Source organism: Crinia signifera, chromosome 5 (genome assembly GCF_055691185.1).
Source record: "Crinia signifera chromosome 5, ASM5569118v1, whole genome shotgun sequence".
Lineage (NCBI taxonomy): Eukaryota > Metazoa > Chordata > Amphibia > Anura > Myobatrachidae > Crinia > Crinia signifera.
In genome coordinates, this window is record NC_139221.1 from 106,200,825 (window position 1) to 106,218,371 (window position 17,547).

At 47.8% G+C, this 17,547-nt stretch overlaps 1 protein-coding gene across 4 annotated transcripts in view; it reads left to right on the forward strand.

Annotated features, from left to right (window-relative positions):
- LOC146080462 (glyoxylate/hydroxypyruvate reductase B-like) overlaps nucleotides 1-17,547 on the forward strand; it is a 29,348-nt gene that overhangs the window by 1,417 nt on the left and 10,384 nt on the right. For 2 of the 4 annotated variants that reach the window (XM_083187797.1, XM_083187798.1), the window contains exons 2-3: nucleotides 13,451-13,845; nucleotides 17,349-17,523. In XM_083187797.1, coding sequence (XP_083043923.1) covers nucleotides 13,470-13,845; nucleotides 17,349-17,523 — 551 coding nt within the window. In that variant the 5' untranslated portion in view covers nucleotides 13,451-13,469. Of the gene's footprint in view, nucleotides 1-4,905; nucleotides 5,099-12,656; nucleotides 12,783-13,450; nucleotides 13,846-17,348; nucleotides 17,524-17,547 lie in introns of those variants that run through there. The other 2 variants (XM_083187796.1, XM_083187799.1) reach the window with 2 other exon arrangements.

Consider the following 17,547-nt stretch of genomic DNA (forward strand, 5'->3'; position numbering starts at 1 on the left):
GCATTATATAAATGACTAAATTAATATGCCAATCTATAAAATGGATCAATTGGGTAGTACAATAGTTTAGTTAATGTTTTTAATTATATTGATTGAGAATTAACATAGATTTATCTAGCAGCAAATGTCAATCACAATAAACGATTAAAATAGCAGAAATAAAATAATTTTAAAAATACACATGTAATACTGTTAGTGGTCTTCTCCAAAAAAGCTGCTTGTATGGACTGCTGCAATTGGGATACCACCACCTGCTCAAAACTTGGATATAAGGATCGCACTATCGTGAGAATGCCTCTGTGACTGAGGATTACAACATTCCCTCCAGTGAAACCTAATCCTGCAAGGTTTATGGACTCCCTCAAATTAATATCTACAGCTTGGATACACACCAGGGACCTTGATATTATAGGATCACAAATCCACACTCACCTACCATTGGGACTCCAATACTAAATATAAAACCTCCTTTGTCCTCACTAACCGTATTAAATGTGTATTTTTTTAATTAATCAATATAATTAAAAATATTAACTAAACTATTGTACTACCCTTTCTTTTTCCTTTTCTGTGTATTTGTATTGGGGACGAGACACCTCTTAGTGGCCCTTATTCTGATCTCGGCGGTACGGCCCGCGTGCGGCCGTACCGCCGATGTTTTCACTCTGCACATGCGCAGAGGTCACTCTGCGCATGTGCAGGCGAAATCGCCGCACAAAAAATGTATACGCCGCAAAGGGGGCGTATAGGGGCGTGAGGGGCTTAATAGCCTCATTACCCTATGCATACGCCCAGCGTTTCATGGGCGTTCCCATGCAAACGCGGGGCGTATGCATGGTAATGAGGCTATGACGCCAGTGATGGGGGCGGAAAGCTGACATCGCCGGATGTCAGCTCTCCGCCCCCATACAAGCTTTCACACGGACGATTGTCCGTGTGGTCTAAGCTTGCGGGAGCTGGTGGAGCGTGCGGCCCTGCCTTCGATGGTCGCCGACCATCGAATGCAGGGGGCAGCTCCCACCATGGTGGAGGCGTACGCCCCACCATTTTCATGCGGATCGCCAGCCGTCCGCGTACGGACGGCCGTGGCGATCCGTATTGTAGGCGGGGATTGGTTTGTGCGGCCGGAGCAACGTATGCGGCTCCGGCCGCACAGATCAGAATAAGGGCCAGTGTGAGCCGCTTGACCATACGTCTCAGTGAGGCGCCTGTTTTTTCCAGCTTTGCTGGGAAATAATTGTTTTCTTGGACTAAATTAATATGGTTAGGTGTTATAGCTTACAGCACCTAGGTCATGATGATCATAACAAGTTTAGGATCAATTTTAGGTTCCAACTGTAATATATAAAGGAAATAGAGTAAAGTAGGTAAAATGTGACAAGCTTTTGTTTCCTTTTGCAACATATTATACCAGTCAGTGTTCACGTATGTTTGTTTACAAAGAAGCAAACTGATTTGTTTCCTCAATATTTTTTCTTAATTGATCAAACACATGAAGACTAGTGGCAGATGTATCAAGCTTTAAAAGTGATACAATGAAGAGTGATAAACAGCCAGCCAATCAGCTCCTACCTGCCATGTCACGGGCTGTGTTTGAAAAATGTCAGGCAGAAGCTGATTGGCTGGCTGTTTATCACTCTCCACTTTATCACTTTTTGTAGCTTAATACATCTGGCCCTTAATAATTCATCATAAGGTGCCCATACACGTCCCGATACTGTCATACTTTTTGTGCTAATATAGCATCGTATCGCATTGCATGCGTTGTGCATGCGATGCGATAAAAAGACAGTACAAAAAGTATGTGCAGCACATACTTTTTGTACTATGCGTTGAGATGCTGCTGGAGCGCGCACCTCAAAGCATACATCGCATCAGCAGTATCGTGATGTGTATGGGCACCTATAGTGTAATTTTCAGATCAGGGGTTCCAGTTGGATAACCGTATAAAAAACATTGGGATAAATCAGGGTTGCCTACTTTTCTATTCTCCACTTTCAGCAGCAAATTGGGGGAGGGGCTTGAGTGTGATGTCATAAAACCCCGCCCCATGACATAAAATAACCAGATTTGCAGATCTCCCAGGGCTAAAATGATGCGATTATGACATTTTAGCCCTGCTCCCTCCTGGGAGATGGTATTAAAACGCTGCAGCCGCGGGAGGACGCTGGGTACTTGTGTATTATCACGGCGCCCCCGATATTAAGTCGCATGACTTTTAATAACATCGCATGCCATACGCCGGATGTACACTGATTTCAAATTGTATAAGCCCCCTATACGATTTTAAATTGTATAAGCACCCTAATGGGTGCTTACAATGTTAAATGCACCCCCACGCCACCCCCAGTGTGAACGCCAACCCGAAGCGTGGCGAGCGGCGGCGGTACGCGTCCTCCGACCTTTTCATACCCCCACTATCCACTTCGGTGTGGAGTTATTTTTATATAGTGTGGCGAGCACAGCGAGCCCGAAGCGTGGCGAGCAAACGCGTATTACTTTACATGTATTCCGCGTCCCCTCGCGGGGCTCGGTGGCTCGCTGCGCTCGCCACACTATATAAAATCAACTCCGCGCCGACGTGGATAGTGGGGGTATTAAAAGGTCGGAGGACGCATACCGCCGCCCCTCGCGGGCTCGCTGCGTTCGCCACGCTTCGGGTTCACGTTCATAGTGGGGGTGGCGTGGGGGTGCATTTAACATTGTAAGCCCCCATTAGGGTGCTTATACAATTTAAAATCGCATCACATCGCATTGTATAGCATTGTATGCCATATACAATGCTATACAATTTTAACATTGTATGATATCGGGGGAAATCTCGTCGCATATCATACCATCGCATGCCTTATGGTCTGCGATGGGCGCCGTGATAGTACACAAGTACCTGACGCTGTGATCGGGGAGAATCCGGGAGGGTTGCCTAACTTTCCTTCCGGGGGGCCGGGAGGGGGACCTGATTTTCAGGAGCCTCCTGGCCATTGCGGGAGGGAATACACTAAATACCCCAAAAAACGTTTTTTTGCTCCCGATGTTTTACTGGAGGTAATTGGATACCCTCCCAAGTATACAAGCAAATCTGGGTTAGTGGCAAGCTTTTATATCACTTTAAAATAGTGATAGCTTTTAATGTAGTAGAAATAATACAGTTCTTATACACCTTTTTATATGCTTCAAGTTCCATTGGATAAAATTCTCAATCATTTTTAAATACACCAGCCCAGAGCTGGCCCTAGGCATAGGCAGCATGCTTAGGGACACCTGGGCAGACTGGACATGTAAGTGTTGGCTCTTGCTGTCAGAAGTCCCATCGCCAGTGGCTGTCCTCCAATGGAATGTACAAGCTTTCTGCCACTGCTTCACCATTGCACAGAAAATCTGCAGAGCCCAGTGCCAATCCTAAAGCTCATCATGTGACTCTGGCATGACCTATGCTGAGAGCTTGTTAAAGAGGTTTTGGATTTGATACCTGGTGACATACAAGGGGGAGAGACTTGATGGCTGTGACATACAAGGGGGAGAGACTTGATGGCTGGTGACATACAAGGGGGAGATACTTGATAACTGGTGACATACAAGGGGGATATACTTGATGGCTGGAGACCTACAAGGGGGAGATACTTGATGGCTGGAGACCTACAAGGGGGAGATACTTGATGGCTGGAGACCTACAAGGGGGAGATACTTGATGGCTGGTGACCTACAAGGGGGAGATACTTGATGGCTGGAGCCCTGCAAGGGGGGAGAGACTTGATGGCTGAAGAAATAATTGTTGAAGACATACAATGGGATAGAGACTTGTTGGCTGGAGACACAACGGGAAGAGAAAATTTATTGCAAGATGTATTATAATGTGTAATGATTAAACACTACACCTGCATTTTTTTCTCTTTGTGTGTGGCTCAGCAATGTAGTACCTCGCATTTGACGCATTACATGTAGTTAGGGTGTGCAGTCAACTGCTACTTTCCCATATAACCTACATTGTGTATTTTTTGTACATGTGAGGGTATGAGACACCCTCAACCCAGGGTAGAATCCCACTGACCTCTCCTTGAGGGTTGTAAATAGGCATTTGCTGACTGCACATTGAACAGTGCTCTAACAGCAGGTAAGACCTGCATAGTTTTATATAGTATGTCAGTTGTGGGGTAGATTTTGCGAGCCCCTGAACTGATGTAACACTATTAATATATAGTAGCTGCTCCCACTTACCTCACATGCCTTAACACTTAAGTTGCTATTCTTTGAGGGTGAGGTACCTTGCACTGGGCTGTTTGGGTTGTTGTGTAGTGTTCCATGCCCTACACTTGAAACTCTAGAATTATAGGGAGTTTGGGACTAACCCTTGTGAATAAGCCAGTAATTTTGGCCATGGAATACTCTATTTAATGTCAAAATGTTTTGCAAAATACAGTGTTGGACCACCTTTTGCCCTTAACACTGCATGGATTCTTCTTGGCATGGACTCTAAGACGTTGGTAGGTGGTATGAGGAATTTGAGACCATATCCAATGAACTGCACTTTCCAATTCCTTAAGATTTGATGGTACTGGATCAGGGGCGGGCTGGGCCGGGGGGCAGGGTGCCATGTGACCCCCGGGCCGCTCACCCAGTCACTGGCGGCGGGCCGCGCTGGATCCACCTCCTCCAGCCCTCCTGCGCTGGCAGTGGCTGCAAGAACACGGCCGCGGCTACAGGAAAATGGCCGCCGGCCCCCTGCACTGAGTACATGTCCTCAGTGCGGGAGGCCGGCGGCCATCTTCCTGTAGCCGCGGCCGTGTTATGGAAGCCGCGCGCAGGGGGCGGGGCCTTGCCGGTAACATCAAAGCCTGCCACCGCAGGGTTGTGGAAAGTAGTGGCCGAGCTGCTGCCACAGTCAGGACGTGTGTGGATGGGAGGAGCAGGGGAGTCAGCAGCAGCCAGAGCTTCTGAGGTTGGCCCCGCCCACCACACTCCGTGCATCAGCCTGCCTGCTGCTCTCCCTGCTATGTCCTCCTGTCACTGGCTGCCCTATGCTGCTCCCCCCTCACCACACATATTGCTCCCACCACCCTGCAGGGTCCCTGCAATCTCCTGGAAGGAGTAACACAGGCAGGTGAGTGTGCTGGGGAGTGTGGGTGTAATATGAGGGCATCACACAAGCACATTGTGTAATGTGTGTGTGTGGGGAGGGGGGGCTGTGTATAAAATGCATTGTGTAATGTGTTTGTGTGGGGGGAGGGGGGCTGTGTATATAATGCATTGTGTAATGTGTTTGTGTGGGGGGAGGGGGGGCTGTGTATATAATGCATTGTGTAATGTGTTTGTGTGGGGGGAGGGGGGCTGTGTATATAATGCATTGTGTAATGTGTTTGTGTGGGGGGAGGGCTGTGTATATAATGTAATGTGTTTGTGTGGGGTAGGGTTACCACCCGTCCGGGATTACTCCGGACAGTCCGGTAATTAAGACCGGCGTCCGGAGTCCGGGCGGGTGGCTTTCCCGGACTATACATAGTCCGGGAATAACCCGCCCGCCGCCGCCGCCGCCCCCCCCTCGTCTCCCCGCTCCCCCGCTGCCCTGCTCCCGTCCCCTCAAGTCTCCCCCGCTGTGTATGCGGGAGAGACGCGCTGCTGCGGTGCTGCATATGCTGCTGGACCGCTAGCCAATGGCCGCTCGCGGTCCAGCAGCCACCAGTTGATTGGCTGCTGGACCGCGAACGGCCATTGGCTAGCGGTCCAGCAGCGGGAGTTAGAAATGTTAAAATCTATCATACAGCACAGCAGCAGCACGTCTCTTCCGCGAATACAGCGGGGGAGACGTGAGGGGACGGGCAGGCAGGCACAGGCACACTGACAAGCCTGTCTGCCTCCCGCAGGCGGGGGAGGGGGTTTCTATCCCCCTCGGCAACGAGCACACTGGCACAGATCAATCCCCCTCGGCAACGAGCACACTGGCACAGATCAATCCCCCTCGGCAACGAGCACACTGGCACAGATCAATCCCCCTCGGCAACGAGCACACTGGCACAGATCAATCCCCCTCGGCAACGAGCACAGAGGCACAGATCAATCCCCCTCGGCAACGAGCACACTGGCACAGATCAATCCCCCTCGGCAACGAGCACACTGGCACAGATCAATCCCCCTCGGCAACGAGCACACTGGCACAGATCTATCCCCCTCGGCAACGAGCAGAGGCACAGATCTATCCCCCTCGGCAACGAGCACAGAGGCACAGATCTATCCCCCTCGGCAACGAGCAAATTCAGTCCACCTTGGCATCGGCATGAAGCCCCTGGCATTGAGCATATAGGTAAGTGGCACTTATGTGTCAAATGTGTATGGTGTGTTATACAGTATGTCATGGGCATTGCTTAGTGTTATATAGTATGACATGGGCATTGCTTAGTGTTATATAGTATGACATGGGCATTGCGGTGTTATATAGTATGACATGGGCATTGCGGTGCTATATAGTATGTCAAGGGCATTGCGTAGTGTTATATAGTATGTAATGGGCATTGCAGTGTTATATAGTATGTAATGGGCATTGCGGTGTTATATAGTATGTCATGGGCATTGCGGTGCTATATAGTATGTCAAGGGCATTGCGTAGTGTTATATAGTATGTAATGGGCATTGCAGTGTTATATAGTATGTAATGGGCATTGCGGTGTTATATAGTATATCATGGGCATTACGGTGTGTTATATAGTATGTAATGGGCATTGCAGTGTTATATAGTATGTAATGGGCATTACGGTGTGTTATATAGTATGTAATGGGCATTACGGTGTGTTATATAGTATGTCATGGGCATCATGTGTGGGCTTATGAGTAATCGGAATTACAAAGTTCATTAAAACGTGCAATGGGCATTACGGTGTGTGGCATAAAATGTAATGGCCATTATGGCATGTGGTATACTATATAATGGGTGTGCGGTGTGTCAGCATTATGACAAAAATTTTGCTGCGCGCCTTCGGCGCGCACTGTCCATGTTTGCCATCCTGTGCAAAAATTTGGTTGAGTCCTGGCATAATGTGTAATGGCCATTGCAGTACATGGAATAATACATCGTGATTGGCATCACGATGTGTGGCATAACTTGTAATGGCCATTGTGGCATGTGGTATACTATATAATGGGTGTGCGGTGTGTCGGCATTATGTCAAAAATTTTGCTGCGCGCCTTCGGCGCGCACTGTCCGTGTTGTCCATCCTTTGCAAAATAATTGTTGAGTCCTGGCATAATGTGTAATGGCCATTGCAGTACATGGCATATTACGTAATTGGCATCACGATGTGTGGCATAACTTGTAATGGCCATTATGGCATGTCGTATACTATATAATGGGTTTGCGGTGTGTCGGGATTATGTCAAAAATTTGACGCGCGCCTTCGGCGCGCACTGTCCATGTTCTCTATCCTGTGCAAAAATTCTGTTGAGTCCTAGCATAATGTGTAATGGCCATTGCGGTATATGGCATAACACGGAATTAGCATCACGATGTGTGGCATAACTTGTAATGGCCATTAATGTATGTGATATAACATGTAACTGGAATTATGGTATGCAAAATCAAGAATGAAATGGAAGCAAAGGTTTAAAAAAAATCAACATAAGGCGGGTCTGGGGGCGGGTCTGGGGGTGGGGCTGGGATGGGTCAGTGGGTGTGTCAAGGGGCGGGCCAATGTCCGGGAATCTCTCAACAAAAAGGTGGTAACCCTAGTGTGGGGGGAGGGGGGCAGTGTATATAATGCATTGTGTAATGTGTTTGTGTGGGGGGAGGGGGGGGCTGTGTATATAATGCATTGTATAATGTGTTTGTGTGGGGGGAGGGGGGGCTGTGTATATAATGCATTGTATAATGTGTTTGTGTGGGGGGAGGGGGGCTGTGTATATAATGCATTGTGTAATGTGTTTGTGTGGGGGGAGGGGGGGGGGCTGTGTATATAATGTAATGTGTTTGTGTGGGGGGAGGGGGGCAGTGTATATAATGCATTGTGTAATGTGTTTGTGTGGGGGGAGGGGGGGGCTGTGTATATAATGCATTGTATAATGTGTTTGTGTGGGGGGAGGGGGGGCTGTGTATATAATGCATTGTATAATGTGTTTGTGTGGGGGGAGGGGGGCTGTGTATATAATGCATTGTGTAATGTGTTTGTGGGGGGGGAGGGGGGGCTGTGTATATAATGCATTGTGTAATGTGTTTGTGTGGGGGGAGGGGGCTGTGTACTGTATATAATGCAATAATGAGTGGACTGTTTATAATGGAATATGGGTTGAGCTGCTGTGTATAATGTAATATTGGGGTGTGTATAATGTAATAATGTGCTGTGTGTTATATGGCGTGGCTGTGTATAATAGACTATGGGCTTGATTCAGACCTGTTCACTAGGTTGCATATATTTGCAGCCTAGCGAGCAGGTAGACGCGATCCAACATCACGCCAATCCCCCCCCCCCCCCCCTGCGTGCGAATCCCCGCATTAGCATGAGAGTGGATGTGTACTTTTACACATCCCCTCGCATGTGGCCACACGGGAGAGAAATCATTCGATGGTCGCTCCCCATCGAATGATTTCTTTTCCCCTTCGCTGATTAAACAGTCTACTGACTGACTGACTGACTTTTATCCTGGCTGAATTCATCCGCCTGCCATAGACATGCTTGCGTTCACAGGGGTACGTCCAGCGTTTTTATTGGCGCACCCATAAAACGCTGGGCTTTTCCCTGCTAGTGCCCTGTGTCCTCCAATACTGGAGCGAATGCCCCAGTGAGTGTGAAAGTCAGCGAAGGCATTTTACCAGGGAAGTTGCACATGCGCATATTCGCGCATGTGCAGACCCCGCCTCAATGGTGCTGCATTTTATTAGCGCCTGGAATCTCCCTGAAACTAGTTTTCAAAAGTAGGCAAGTATGGTCGGTAGTAGCCTCCCCGGTGGGCAGGAGGGGCATGTACTGCACTCTCCCCTGCCCCCCCTCCCCCCAGCAGCACAATGGTGAGTTGCTGGTGGGAAATTCGGGCACTGTGGGGCATATGTGTTTCTGGCACTGTGGGGGCATATCTGGCACTGTGGGGGCATATTGTGTATTTGGCACTGTGGGGGCAAATCTGGCACTGTGGACATCACATTGTGTGGTGTAATGGGCATCATGGTATGGGGCGTAATGGGCATTACGGTGTGGGGAGCATTGGGTAATTGCCATCACAGTATGGGGTGTAATGGGCATCAAGGTGTGCGGCATAATGTGTAATTAGCATCACAATGTGCAATCTGCAGGTACACAATACAATCATGGTACAGGTCACAAGCCTAATTTTTCAGCATACCGCCGGCGCGCAACAAGCATTCCGTCTTCCAGAGAGTTGGGGGGGGGGGGGGGGGGCGGCGGTGGTGGTGGTGGTGGTATGGGCCAGTGCTCTGGACTTGCCCCCTAGGCTAAAAGTTGCCAGCCAGCCCCTGTACTGGATCCAGCTGCCCGATGGTCCGTTTGATCTCATCTCACAGATTCTCATTTGGATTGAGATCTGGTGATTGTGCAGGCTAACTAAGCAAGGTAAAGGCTCTGTCATGCTCTTCGAACCATCTGTGGACTATGCCAGCTTTATGACAGGGAGCATCGTCCTGCTGGAAGTATCAATCCCCGGAAGGGTGGGATACGGTCATATTGTCTACAGCATTTAGGTCTACAAGCATTAGGTCTACACCACTAGGTCGACCTGCATTATGGGCGACCTGCATTTAGGTAGACATGCATTTAGGTCGACATGACTTAGGTCGACAGGGTCATTAGGTCGACTTTTATAAGGTCGGCAGGATCATTAGGTCGACATGGGGAAGGTCAACAGGCAAAAGGTCGACATGGGGTCATTTGACTGTTTTATGAGTCGACATTTGCTGACAGGCAGTATTTCATGCCCTACCATCCTCTAGGGCAGTGGTTCCCAACCTTTTTTGTCTCCCATACCCCTTGATTAGGCTTTTCATTTATGAGTACCCCCTCGTGAAATTTTTAGGGGGCGTGGTCTAAAAAGGGGTGTGGCTTAACAGGGGCAAGTCATACTGGCAATGACGAGAAAAAAAAAAGTGCAACCACTTGACCACAATATAAGCTCAGCCCATTCTGCGGACAGCATATAAAATAACAGAACCTTGTCAAATCTCTATTACTGAAGCAACAGACATTCCAACGGATCACGTTAGCCTTCCAATAGTGCCAGATACACATATGCCCCCAAAAGTGCCAGATACACATATGCTCCAATGGTGCCAGGTATGCCCGCACAGTGCCAGAAACGGGAATGCCACCACGGTGCCAGGTATGACCCCATGGTACTGGGTATGTGCCCACAGTGCCAACAATGCCCCTACAGTGCCAGCAACAAGTATACCCCCATAGTGCCAGCAACAAGTATGCCCCACAGTGCCAGCATAGCCCCACAGTGCCAGTAACAAGTATGCCCCACAGTGCCAGCAATGCCCCACAGTGCCAGCAACAAGTATGCCCCACAGTGCCAGCAATGCCCCACAGTGCCAGCAACAAGTATGCCCCACAGTGCCAGCAATGCCCCACAGTGCTAGCAATGCCCCACAATGCCAGTAACAAGTATGCCCCCACAGTGCCAACAATGCCCCACAGTGCCAGCAATGCCCCACAATGCCAGTAACAAGTATGCCCCCACAGTGCCAACAATGCCCCACAGTGCCAGCAATGCCCCACAGTGCCAGTAACAAGTATGCCCCACGCCTGAGAAAAGACAAAATCCCTCCCCCCTACCCCCTCTCCCCAAGGCCACAGCAGAAGCACATAGTCAGCAAAATTTGTTACTTACATAAATGTAGTCAATCCGACCTCCTGGGCCCTGGCTGAGCTGGCTCCAGGCTACCAAGCAGCGTGTGGAGTGGGTCTGCTGGCTGTCCGCACTGCAATGTCAGCCTGCCTGCGCATAACCGCGCGGGTACCTCCCTCCTCTGTCCCCTGCTTGGCTAGTCTGGATCAGAGGAAGGGGGAGGCACTACCCGGCAGTCACCACTCGCATGTCGCACACACAGTGACATAGCTCCGCCTCCACGCCGGGTCCACTCTGCTCTGAGTGGTCTCCCCGGATGAGGCTCCCTCTATGCCCGCCTCTGCTCCTTCATTCAGCCGCCCAGACCAGTCCCCGCCCTGTGCGCCGCTCGGCGCTCACAGACAGTCACAGCCGCCTGTCAGTCTACATATCAATGTGACAGGCGGCTGTGACTGAGCGCCGAGCGGGGCACATAATAAAACAGTCTCTCAAGTCCGGCGCCCGACCACAGCCACTGGCTCGTCCCCCTGTAAAAACGGCCCTGCGCGGACGCCATTACAGGCCGGGCCGCGGCGTACCCCCTAGCGTGTGGACGCGTACCCCCAGGGGTACGCGTACCACAGGTTGGGAACCGCTGCTCTAGGGTGTGGTGGGAGAATAAAATAGTGTGCCGAGCGTAGCGAGGGGACGCGGTGCTATGTTGACTGTGTCGACGCTTGAAAAATGTAAAAAAAAATGGGAAAAAAAACATGTCGACTTTTTCACTGTTGACCTAATGACCCTGTCAACATTATACCTGTCGACCTAATGACCCTGTTGACCTAACACCTGTCGACCTAACACATGTAGACCTAATGACCCTGTCGACCTAACCCATGTCGACCTTCAGTCAGGTCAACCTAAATGCAAGTCGACCTAATGGTGTAGACCTAAATGCAGTCTGACAAATGATCCCATTCCGGCAGGGTACACCATTAACATAACAGGATGTCCTTGATCTGCGCTAAAACTCAAATACCCTTGGCCATTCAGACGTTGTTCCACGGGAATCAAAGGACCCATACAACGCCAAGAAAACATCCCCCAAACCATAATATTGCCTCCACCAGCATGAAGTGTTGTGGCAATGCAGTTGGGGTCCATGGGGTTTCATGCTGTTTTCTCCATATTCGCACCTTGCCATCTGCATGGTGTAATTGAAAACCCGATTCATCGGACCACACAACCCTTTTCCAGTCATCTACTGTCCAATCCTTGTGCTCCTTTGCGAACTGGAGTCATCTGCTTTTGTTCAAGGCAGACAGTAGAGGCTTTCGAACAGGTCTTTGGCTTCCATAGCCTATACGGTGTAATGTGCGGCAAACAGTTCGTTCAGAGACCTTCACAGTTGCTCCTTGATTAAGATTCCCCGCAATTTGACGTACTGTTGCTCTTCTGTTGGACTGGACAACTCTGGCAACTCTCCTTTCAGATCGAACATTCAGTAGCCTGTGACGACCACAAGCCTGACGTTGAGACCTGGTTTTCTGCTTGGTAGTCCACTAAACATTAATAACTGCTGCTCTCGAACACTTCACAAGTGCAGCCATTGTTTGATACTGGTTCCGAAGGTTCGAGTGCCTACAATAATCCTGCGTTCAAACTCAGTTAAATCATGTTTTTTGGCCATTTCTTCACAAGCAACACAGTGCAACTGATGCTTCACTTGTCCTGCTTTCCCTTTTTATAGCTATCTCGCCCTCTAACCGTAACAACATGAAGTTATGGCCGATCAGTGTATAAGTGCCAAGTGTTCATAATAATTTGGCCACTCAGTATATATTCTAATGTAATTAGCAATGATTGAATATTGTACCTGCATTTTTTCTCTTTGTGTGTCACCCACTGTTACAAGGCCAAGGCCATTCAGAGAGGCCACGTCTCCTCTCGGGCACGCGCACACTGAAGGTTCCCGCATTTCAGAGTGGGGCACCAGTCAGATTCTTGCTTTGGTCATCAAATAGGTCAGCCATGTGTATACTACTGTTACAGATATGTGTGTATTTTATGTTTTGAGTAAATGATGTTAGTAGCAGCACCTGTTTAAACTTATTTTGCTAGATTCCTTTGCTTATTTTACATCAAAATGAGGTTGCCTAATGGTAAAAATCCAAATTTCTTTTTGTGTTTAATAAATTTAATTCTTCTACGATCCCTATGGGTAAAAGGCCTAAAAAGCCTCCAGATTCTCTGGTGTTAATCTTTTGATAAGTGGCACTAAGCAGTGGAAAGCCTATTTTTCACCAGCTTTGCTGGAAAATATACTCTTCGCTGTTTCATAAATTAAGTCCATGTTATTACAAGAAAATTTACTTCAGATGCAATAATACATTTTTGTTGGACTTTCATAAAGAGCATGTATAGTGGTTGATTCAATTACATGCAAGTCACACATGGGCGTAAGTGTATTTAATCCTGCATTTACTGTACCACCGGACTTGCAGATTTTTGTTTGCAACCCCATAGGGCTTCATACAAATATCCATAAGTATGGGGTGAGAACATCACCAGCTGGGCTAGTTCATTGCAATGGTAACTCTTCTAACTTAATTGACCCCTTTAAAGTTGTAGACAGAAATGTATGTAGCTCAGACAAATAGTAAATAATCCATTCTTACTGTATTCATTTCAGTCCCCAAGTAACCAACATAATGGAGAAAGAACTGCCTGGTGCCCTGGTAGAGGAGATTGGAGGCTTGTATGGAGTCATGGAAGATCATGTGGAATTTCTGAAGCAACACTTTACATTGATCACTATGAAAGAGCTAAATGAGAATCGACAATTAGAAGAAAGTATTGTGTGTATGTTCAATTGGGGGAATAAACCAGATGTTAACAGTGCACTTCTGAAACGTCTTCCTCGACTCAAAATAATTGCCAGTGCGGGAGCAGGAGTTGACCACCTTGACCTAAAGTTGATTTCAAGCTTTGGTGTAAAAGTGTCCAACACGCCTTATGCTGTCACCAGTTCTACAGCTGACTTGGCTATGACATTGCTGCTTGTGTCTGCCAGGAGCTTTCTGGAAGGTAATATAAAATAGTGTAGCTGTGTTTTACACCCCACATACAGTAATTGCTTCTCTTCTAGTTGGGTAAATGATGGCAGCAGGCACAGACTCACATAATAATCTTTAAGGGAGGTGTTCAGTTATCAGCGGAGTGCAGACATGATGCGCAATTGTGAGTAACCGATAATTATGGTACAGCAACCTTGCATAATTATCCCAAAATATTCCTTGGTACTTGTGGAGTATCACGGCTCCCATCGTATGGCATCGTATGCCATATGTAGTGGCATACAATGGCATACGATGCGTTACGTTTTTTACCGATTTTTGAGCATTTTTGCTAAAAAATCGTATGCCATCGCATCCCCATCGTATGGCATCGTATGCCATATGTAGTGGCATACGATGCAATATGATTTTTACCGATTTTTAAGCATTTTTGCTCAAAAATCGTATGCGATCGCATCAGATGCCATACGATGGCATCCGATGCGATGCGATGGCACCCGATTTTGCACTGAAATGCATCAGAATGCATTGAAATGTGTATTAAACTAGTGAAATGCCCCCAAATGCCATTTTTCATAGTGCACCACCCCCACTATCAACGTCAACCTGAAGCGTGGCGAGCGCAGCGAGCCCGCGAGGGGCGGCGGTACGCGTCCTACGACCTTTTCATACCCCCACTATCCACGTCGGCGTGGAGTTGAGAATAGAATAGTGTGGCGAGCGCAGCAAGCCACCGAGCCCGAAGCGTGGCGAGCGGACGCGGATACCTGTGAAGCCCGCGAGGGGACGCGTATAGCTGTGAAGGTATCCGCGTCCCCTCGCGGGGCTCGCCGCGCTTCGGGCTCGGTGGCTCGCTGCGCTCGCCACACTATTCTATTCTCAACTCCACGCCGACGTGGATAGTGGGGGTATGAAAAGGTCGTAGGACGCGTACCGCCGCCCCTCGCGGGCTCGCTGCGCTCGCCACGCTTCGGGTTCACGTTGATAGTGGGGGTGGTGCACTATGAAAAATGGCATTTGGGGGCATTTCACAAGTTTAATACACATTTCAATGCATTCTGATGCATTTCAGTGCAAAATCGGGTGCCATCGCATCGCATGCGATTTGATCGCATGCAATGCGATTTTTAGCATACAATCAGCATACGATGAAGGTCGTGGGAGCCGTGATACTCCACAAGTACCTATCCCTTTTAGAGGATTACACACTGGACATAATCCTACCCCTTCGCGGGTAACCAGTCAATAGTTGAACTTCACCTTGTAAATATACTGTGATTTGCCTCTTTTATTTATTTTTTTAGGTTTATTGATCTGTTTCTTATCTGAAATATTCTGAATTGTGCTATAGGCTATTTCACTGTTTCCTGATGGGTGAGGAGTAATTGGCAATAAACTGCTTGCTAGGCTGTGTATATATGGAGACCAGCAAGCAATTTAATGCGGTGCCACCCAGGCAAACGTATCCCTCTACACCAGCAGTTCTCAAACTGTGGGTCCTGACCCCAAAGTGGGTCCCAACCTTCTCAGCATGGGGTCACTATTTCATGTTGCTGACCATCAGGTTGATGAGTTTTCTAATCTCAGTTAGTAATTCAAGGAGTCTGAAAAATATGTTGAATTTTCTGTTATTTTAGACTTCTCCCATCATTTTGTGCCTCCACAATGCTGCCATGTATGTGCTGTCTGCTGACTACACATATGATGTGATGATCTTCTGTAGTAACTTGCTGGGGTCCTGTAATTATTTTTATTGTCTGATGGGGTCCCAGAGCAAAATAGTTTGAGGACCCCTGTTCTACACAGCCAGAATCCCCGGCACAGAGGAAAAAATCATTCAACGGTTGCTCACTATCAAATGACTTTTCCTCTGTTTGCAGCAGAAAAGTAGCCCAGGACTCACTTTTCTGCTGCACGTTGTTGTCCAAATTAGGGGCGGGCAATGACGTCACATCTGCCCACCCCGAGCAGGCAGGGGAATGCCGGCATTCCCTGGGGCCCGTCCAGTGTTTCTATGGATGAAACCATTTGTGAGCATGCCCATGAAAAGATGGGTGTCCACCCCGGAATGCCCCCTGCCTGTCAATCAGACAGCGAGCGCCCCAGGGAATTAACGTGCCGAAGGCACTCACAGCAGGGGTCTGTACATGTGCATTACCGCCTATGCACATGCGCAGTCCCCCACCATCTGAGACGGGAACGAATTCAGACCTGTGCGAGCATGTCTGAATCAGCCCCAAATGTCTAGTCCAGTGGTTTCCAAACTGTGTGCCGTGGCTCCCTGGGGTGCCGTGGGACACTTGCAGGGGTGCCACGGGTTGTGGGTCCAGGACCAATTCAAATGATTTATGATCAATTATTTATGGACAAAACCAGAGCTGGTGGCTGCCAATAATAAAATATGTGTACAATCAGAAGTCTGGTGTATATGTTATCATCAGCTCTTGTTCCCTTGGAAATGTGTTTTCCTTCCTATACCAACCTTCCTCACAATGGAATGGAGGATAACAATAAATTGTACAATGTTAATCATGAATCTTTTCTATATATAACTATAGCATTATTTATATTGACAGGACAGATAAACAATATACCGTGTAATATAAAACCAGAACAGGACCCCCCCATACTCCCTTTATTATACATGTTTGTTTCTCTGTGACCTCCATTCACTAAATGGACTTAACACCCTACATGAGCACACAACTATTGCTTATCCCCATCACGTCACTTCAAGTCAAAGCTGGTTTCAGTGCCACCAAAGCAGCCCCAGCCTCAGCCTCCACCACCTCCCGCACCACGATCTGCTGCCCACTGTCTCTTCTATTCCCTCCACCACACGTAGCAGAAGCAGAATAAACCAAATAAGTTGTAATGACTAAAAAAAAAATCGCCTGGCCTCAGTGTGGGCTAGATGTACTAAACTTCAAAAGTGATAAAATAGAGAGTGATAAACAACCAACCAATCAGCTCCTGCCTGACATTTTTCAAACCCAGCCTGTGACATGGAAGTTAGGAGCTAATTGGCTGACTATTTATCACTCCACTTTATCACTTTTGAAGCTTAGCACATCTGGCCCTAGGCCAGTGGCCTAGCAGGGCGATTATGTTGGGGCCTGCCCCCCAACAAATACCTCATGTGCCTAGTTGGAAATCTACCACTGGTTTGGATATTAATGCAGACATTGTTTATTAATCACTACAGCTGTCTGCAAGTGTGTAATAAATAATCACTGGGGAATTGGTACGCCTCTGTAATATCTCTGCAGCTGCTGTATAAGGGGGACATCTGTCTCTTATAATAAAACAATATAGAACTTTCCTGTCTTCCCATACTCTTTTTGGTCGTCTTATTTATAATATATTTATTATACACCACATTATAAACAATAAAAAAAAATAAAAATTATAAAGAGTTTAAAATGGCTTAATGATGTGGAAATGTTAAATTTGATTCTGAAAAAGATGAAAGCCTTACTCTTTATTAAAGTGTTCTCTTTTACTTTTTTATAGCGCACCAGATCGCAGTGTCTCCGAACACAGATCATTTCCATGTTAACTGGGTAGCTGGAGGAGATATAACAGGGACTACTCTTGGAATTGTGGGAATGGGAAGGATTGGATACAAAATTGCACAACGAGCTAAAGCATTTGAAATGAAGATTTTGTATTACAACAGACATCGAAGGTGCGAAAAGCAAATGGTCATTGA